We start from the raw sequence: 7,307 nt of genomic DNA on the forward strand, positions 1-7,307 counted from the left end.
TCCTTGACTTAAACACAGGCTCTGCTCTCCAGCACAATGGTGACCCACAAAACACAACAGGAAGTTGACTGTTAGGTTTTACAGTATTTTGCTGTTTTCTTTTCTTGATTTTACGGTGAAATACCGGCAGCTATGGTTGCCAGTAATCTACAGTTTTTTACAGTTTGCTTCCGTAAATTAAATTAACAGTATATTTCTGTTAAAAATACATGTCACAGTGTGTTTTCCTTCATCTCACACATTTAACCCCTTTAATCCCACAGCAAAATCCTCAGTTTTTAAGGGCACTTATATGTGTCCACACTACAGTGTTGAAGTGACACTGAAGCGGTGATGACGTTAATGAGATAATTAAATGAGGATTGAGCATTAGTGATGAACACCTGTTAACAAGCAGAATCACTGGAGGAAAGAGAAACAAGAGCAGAGAAACACAACTTGATGACCAAAGATGAAATCAACTGAAAATAAAACAAATTAAATTTATCAAGATCTCAGCAGAGGAGGATATTGAGCATTAGTGATGAACACCTGTTAACAAGCAGAATCACTGGAGGAAAGAGAAACAAGAGCAGAGAAACACAACTTGATGACCAAAGATGAAATCAACTGAAAATAAAACACATTAAATTTATCAAGATCTCAGCAGAGGAGGATTAAACAGCTCCACAAACAGTATCACCACACTGTTAAAAATTTCCTGTAGAAATTACATTAACTTACTGGCAGCAGTTCGCCAGTAACTTACTGTAAATTAAACTTACAGTAAAAATACTGTATTCATATTTACAGTATAATTTAACTTGCTGTAAATGTATTTACAGTATGTGTACTGTACTTTTAGTTTTTTACTGTAAAATATGCGGTAATTTTATGGTCTTTTCTCCAGTAACATATTGAAATACAAGAAATATATATATATACAGTGGGTACGGAAAGTATTCAGACCCCCTTAAATTTTTCACTCTTTGTTATACAACACACATTCATGGGATTAAACAGCTCCACAAACAGCATCACCAGCTTCTTATTACTAACCAGTGTGACTTTATTTCTGTCATATGTGTACAAAAGCTCTTATTGAGATTTTAGGTGTTGTACTTTCATTTGAAGTCACCATAATGGCGATCGGTGTTTGCTTTAGTTGGGCTCTTGAACCTTGACTTTTTAAAAATAGTTTTTCTTTGGTTGCTTAAGTTTGCTGTGTTTATTTAACGCTGTTTTTATAGCAAGAAAAGCCAACAGCCTCTATGATCCGATAAAACTAGTGGCTGTGATGTCAAGACCATCATGAACTAGTCTGATTCACTGATCTCACCTAATGTTTAATCTCTTATTAAATGTGTAACATATAACTAATACTCTTGAGCTGCACCACTGATACTACCGCAATCATTGTGAAACATTCCTAAGCACAATATACACAAATAAAAGCTTTGAACTATGGCAGAACTTAAACACACACAGACATCAACAGTCAGCCTATGAATCTCAACATTGGTGACAATCAAAAAAAATTGTTCATGCTGCAATGCATGCTGGGGGTTTTGTACTGGCACCCAGCATGCATGTTTTTTTTTTATTAATTATAGTCACCATTGTTGAGATTCATGTGCTGATTCTTGATGTCTGTGTGTCTAAAAGGTGCTTTAGCTCTAAAGATTTTGTGCATGAAATGTTTTTAAATTTCTTCACAATAGTTTGTCAAATCTTGTAGAGTCATAGTAGTACTATAAACAAAAAAATCAACCCATGTAATTAGACACTAATTGAGATCAGTGAATCAGATCATGAGATGATGATTTCATTATTAATAATTATTGGACCCACTTCATTACTATTTCTTTTGGCTTTTCTTGTCATAACAAACGTGCTTTACATACACAGATACAACAGCAAAGAAAAACTTACATTAAGGCTTCAAGGGTCAAGAGCCCAACTAAAGCAACCACTGATCGCCAAAATGGTGAGGCCAAACAAAACATTTTCAATACAATATAATTCTCAAAGAATTTTTGTAGATATATCACAGAAATAAATTGAATCTGGTTCAGGGGCGTAGATTACGCGGGGGACGTGTCCCCCCCACTTTTTATATCACGTAAATTCGTCCCCTGCACTTTTTCGGGCAAGTGTGTTCGCATAGAGGTTTTCAAGAGTCGGTGTGAATAAATATAGATTTACATTCAAAGAGACATGATAGTCTGTGCATGATCTGTTGTTTTATTCGGACCCAGAATAAGGCGAGATGAACATCACGGAGCGCTAAACACTCATGCAGTGTGTGTTTCATTCATACTCGAAGCCGGAGGGCGCTCTCGCGCAGAAAGTCGTACGAGGAAATTCCTAATATTATGGACAAAAGCGTCCAGCTACCGCTGTATGAAAACAGTTGTTTTAAGAAAAACAGAAACGTTTGGAAACATGAAGACATTAAACATACGACTGCAACAATATATGGTTTATAACCTTACAATACAATATTTCTTCAATGTTTTTAATTGTAATTTTAAATCCCCTTTATTTAAAAAAAAGTTTAATTTTCATTAATTAAAATATAAATTAAATGAATGTTTTATGCCTTAAAAATTGTGAATACACAACACAGAATTTTTGAGGGAAAAAATCATAGGGCTATTGTAAGAATAAATGAAACGTGCTTTTATGCTTTCAAATAATTATACATGCTAAAACACAGAATTTGGTTACAATAAAACATAAGGTTGGAAAAAATAAAACATTTCATAGGGCCCTAAACATTTAATTTTTGTTAAACTTTTAATAAATTGATGTTAAATTGCTTAAGTTTCATGATTTTAATTAATTAGACATGCTTTTTGCTTAATACAATTTAATTTAACCATTAAAAAGATAGATAGATAGATAGATATAGAAATGATTATTAATAAAATTTTTAAGGAAAAAGAAAAAAGTTAATGTTTTCATTCTTTTTTACTCACGCCCCTCCCTCCCTTCTGAATTGGCGGCTTGTTAAAACCAATAAATCCTAATGGAATAGGCCCTATGTGCCAAAACACACTACAGAAAACCTTTTTTTTTAAAATTTTTTTAATGGTTTTAATTTTTCAATGTTTCTCCTTTCAGCAGGGCTGGGAATTGCCATTGCCCAAATGTTCTAACTGAGTCATGCGGTGCAATGCTGTGAGTCAAGTGTGATTTGTTGGTGATATCTGTCAAAGAGCAGATGGTGTTCATATTTTTTTAAAACATCACTCACAATGCTTTAATTTGTCACTGATTTCCTGGGTACTCTTGGCCAGTTGTCTATAGGATGTTTATGTTAAATAATACACCAGTTGTCTATAGGATGTTTATGTTAAACAATACACCGATGAAGCGCGGAGCAGTAGAATTCCTGCCTTGTTTGGATTTCCCTGCAAACGTCAGTTTGAAAAGAGAAAGCGCAGCTGCTTCGCTCCGCCCCGTGACTGGGGCGAAGCAAAGAGCGTTTGTCCCGTTACATCAGTGAGTGCGCCCAGAGGCTTAAACCCAGAGAAACTAGAATGCTTGAAAGACAAGGGGGAAAAGTTCCGTTTCCTCCCGTCAAATTGTGAGGAAAATGGCGAGTCTGTGGAGACTAAAGCGATTGAATAAGGAGAAGGGTTATGTGAATGGAGTATATCTTTGTAGTGAGGTGAGGAAACATTCTGTCTTCAGTGGAGTATGGCACAACGCGAGCCTTCGTTGCATGGAAAAGGAAGCGTCAACTTTATAGACGTTTCAGCGTGACGCGTTTTCACTTCAGTAATGTGGATTGTACGCGCCCTGGGCAGCTACCGAAAAAGCTGTCTTCATCGAGCAAGACAGAAGTGACCAGCGAGCTTCAATATCATCATTTGGATGAGTTTAACCGATGCATATTCTGATCGATACATCTGAAATATGTTTACCTCACGTATAACGGGACAACACTCACCTTCGGGTCGCGCAACGTGTACGCGAACGCACTTTGCAGATGTTAGATAATCACAGTCGTTAGTCATTTGACTCCAGCATGCACATGTCTGTTTGAGAGATTGTTGCGTATGAGTGATTTGCTGTACTGACTGCGCGATGGCCCTCAGGTCCAGAAGACCATTGGTGAGCGTCATCGTGGGGTTTTTTCTTGGCTTCACAGCCGCATCGTGGCTGGTTATGCCCAGAGTTGTGGAGATCAGTGTGAAGAACAGAAGGTCTTCAGTGTGTACATACTACAGTAGCGGCAGGGCTCAGGCTAAAGTTTCAGACACTGCCCACAGTACCTCATCTACCATTGGCAGACACAAGCATCTGCAGCCACTATTCTCCAGCCAGGAAGGCAGTGATGAAGGTGAAGAGGATCTTTATAGGACAGGGAACAGTAGTGATGGAACTGGTCCTGTACCTCCAGCTAGCTTCTTGTATGTGGGGGTCATGACAGCTCAGAAGTATTTGGCCTCCAGGGCTGTGGCTGCCTACAGGACATGGACCCCCAACATCCCTGGGCGGGTGGAGTTCTTCTCCAGTGAGGGCTCTGAGAAGGTGCCCCTGCCAATTCCAATGCCTGTCATCCCGCTGACAGGAGTGGATGATTCATACCCTCCGCAGAAGAAATCTTTCATGATGCTGAAGTACATGCATGACCATTATTTGGATAAATACGAGTGGTTTATGAGGGCTGATGACGATGTCTACATTAGAGGTGAATAATAGGGGTATGATTAAAAAGGGGACCTTGTTGAAACATTTTGATGAATAGTAGAGCTTGAAAAATATTTCTACGACCAACAGCCTTTGAAATTTTGGCAATAAGTTAAATGGTCTTTTCCTGGAAAATTAGAGAAAGTACAAAGTTTTGGAAGCCTGTTGTAGGACCATCGAGTTTTTTTGCTTTGTGAATTTGCGTTTTCATTGTGCATGTTATTTTCTTGACAGTTGAGCTTCCACCAATTACTTATTACTGTAATGCATCCAGACATTTTACTCTAAACACTAAATAACTATTTTTATATATTAGTGTAATGACCCTAGTAAAAAAAACACAAAAAACCTATGCCATAATTGATTCAAAATACATTTATTTCATACTAAGTATACTTCAAATCTATTAACATATGTATTGACATATCATTTTATTTGGAGTATTTCTTAATTGCATAATGCACATTTCTTAATATTATGATTAAAATGTGTTTTAATATCACTATTAATAAGGATTGTATGATCTCTGTATAATATGAGTCTTTAAATGCAAGTGCACCTGAAGTATACTTGCAATAGTTCCACTTTAGCATAATCAAATATAGTTATATAGTTGGGCTTTAGTACTACTTTAGCACTATTAAAGTGCATTAAGCACAAGTTTAGTTGTTCCAATTTAGCAGACTTTAAGTATACCAGTTTAGTGTACAAAAAAGTACAATTGCAGGCTATTTTTATTAAGCACATAAATATGTAAATGTATTTGTAGTATAAATAACTGTATTTCAAATATATTTTAGTATTTTTGTTCACTAGGGCAGAATTGGAGGGTAAATAAAAATAACTTGTCTGTCAACACAAATACATTGGTCAGTCAACAAATTTGGTGTCAGTCCTTATTTCCCCCATCAAAACGGTTTTGCACAAAGATATGAATAGTACTTTTGAAGAATACATTTCATGCAAAAATGAATGATGATCAATCAGTGTCAGTAGCAAATTATTTTACATGGAGCAGGTACGGTAACCTAATGTACTACCTATATTGTATATTTCATTTTATGAAAAATGTTACATTAAAAAGTACATTATTAAATGTCAATATAATATGTGTAAGCACATTAGTCATCAATTACTCACCATGCAGAATTGATATAAATGGCAAAGAATTGTTTGATGTTCTGTTTCTCTTAATCTCATTGTTTTCTCTAATCACTCTGCCTCCTGTAGGTGAGAAGTTGGAATTGTTTCTTCGCTCTCTCAACAGCAGTAAACCACTGTATCTGGGTCAGACAGGTCTTGGTACCACAGAGGAGCTGGGTAAACTGGCTCTGGAGCCTGGAGAGAACTTCTGTATGGGTGGTCCAGGGATGATCTTCAGCCGAGAAGTTCTCCGCAGGATGGTTCCACACATCGGGTCCTGTCTTAGAGAGATGTATACTACTCATGAAGATGTGGAGATAGGACGCTGCGTCAGGCGTTTTGGAGGGACCCAATGTGTCTGGTCATACGAGGTAATGCCGGTTAACATCCTCCTGTGGCATTTGAGTTGAATGGGTTGGAGTGCACACTCTTAGAGTCTGTAGTGTTCAGGTTTGTCTTAACCTCTTATTATATTTGCTGTTTTGCTTCAAATTAAAAGAACATTATTACATTATATTTCTTGCACCATTACATTTTAGGCACAAATATGTGCTGGTCAGGATCATATTTGTTGTTACATGCACCATTGTAATGTGACTAGATGTCTTTTCTAAATCAGTTGTCAGATTATTGTCTTCCATCTGTCGTTTTAGCCGACACTGCATGTACACATAGTGCTGTGCTGATGGAATAGTTGTGCCTTTCTGTAATTATGGTGGTTTGCCATGGGACAAAGACTTTTTTAACATGCTATGTGTAATTTCTTTTGACTGTACGAAAGCATAAAAAACATAACATGTTTGTAGATATTTAGGAAACATGCTAAATTCACATATTTGTTTATCAGAAAAACAATGCTACAGCTGCCATTCTACTTTGAAATATGCCTTTCGTTTTATTTTGTGCTGTGATTTATGGGATCATATTCCTGCCAAATGTAATTGCAGTCACGGATAAAAAAATAACAAGCGTGAAACCAAAATTTAAAAACGCAAGTAAAACTATATTGCACAAAATAAAAAAATGAAAGCAAAGTTTTCAGAATAGCAAACAATGGTCACAGATCAAAATATAATGTGTAAATAAAAAATTTAATAACGCATTAAAAAAAAAAAAGCACGAATTAAAACTTTAAACACATTTAAAATCATATTGCACAACACTGAAATATTAATGCAAAATTATCCGAGTTGCACACAAAATCATGTTTTCCTTGGTTATATTTCTCTGTTTTTTGTGCTCTCAGACATTTTCTGCACATATTTTTATTTTTTGTATGCCTATGCTGTTTTTCCCTTTGCTCTTTATTGCACGTTCTGTGCTTCTTCTTCCAAATGTTGCAGTTAGGGTTTCATGTAAATCAGGGAGGGCTAAAACATCATCATTGGTCCACTAGTTCTAGATTGACAGCTCCTCCTCAGCCAATCAGATGAAGAGGGGCGGTGACGTCACTCCAACGCGCCTCACTACTGCCGATGCTCAGT

The 7,307-nt window shown here is 36.5% G+C and overlaps 1 protein-coding gene across 1 annotated transcript; it reads left to right on the forward strand.

Annotated features, from left to right (window-relative positions):
* The first annotated feature begins 3,508 nt into the window (after positions 1-3,508).
* On the forward strand, positions 3,509-6,517 carry chsy3 (chondroitin sulfate synthase 3). Its single transcript, XM_016524115.1, has 3 exons — positions 3,509-4,681; positions 5,911-6,194; positions 6,443-6,517. The coding sequence occupies exons 1-3, from the start codon at positions 4,075-4,077 to the stop codon at positions 6,515-6,517; spliced, it is 966 nt and encodes a 321-aa protein (XP_016379601.1). The 5' UTR covers positions 3,509-4,074.
* The last annotated feature ends 790 nt before the right edge of the window (positions 6,518-7,307 follow it).

Source organism: Sinocyclocheilus rhinocerous, unplaced genomic scaffold (assembly GCF_001515625.1).
Source record: "Sinocyclocheilus rhinocerous isolate Xijiao unplaced genomic scaffold, SAMN03320098_v1.1 scaffold2228, whole genome shotgun sequence".
Classification (NCBI taxonomy): Eukaryota; Metazoa; Chordata; class Actinopteri; order Cypriniformes; family Cyprinidae; genus Sinocyclocheilus; species Sinocyclocheilus rhinocerous.

Coding starts and splice junctions, on each gene's coding strand:
- chsy3 (XM_016524115.1), top strand. CDS start 4,075: ATGGCCCTCAGGTCCAGAAGACCATTGGTGAGCGTCATCGTGGGGTTT. Junction 4,682..5,910: donor TGACGATGTCTACATTAGAG/GTGAATAATAGG, acceptor TGCCTCCTGTAG/GTGAGAAGTTGGAATTGTTT. Junction 6,195..6,442: donor AATGTGTCTGGTCATACGAG/GTAATGCCGGTT, acceptor TTTCTAAATCAG/TTGTCAGATTATTGTCTTCC.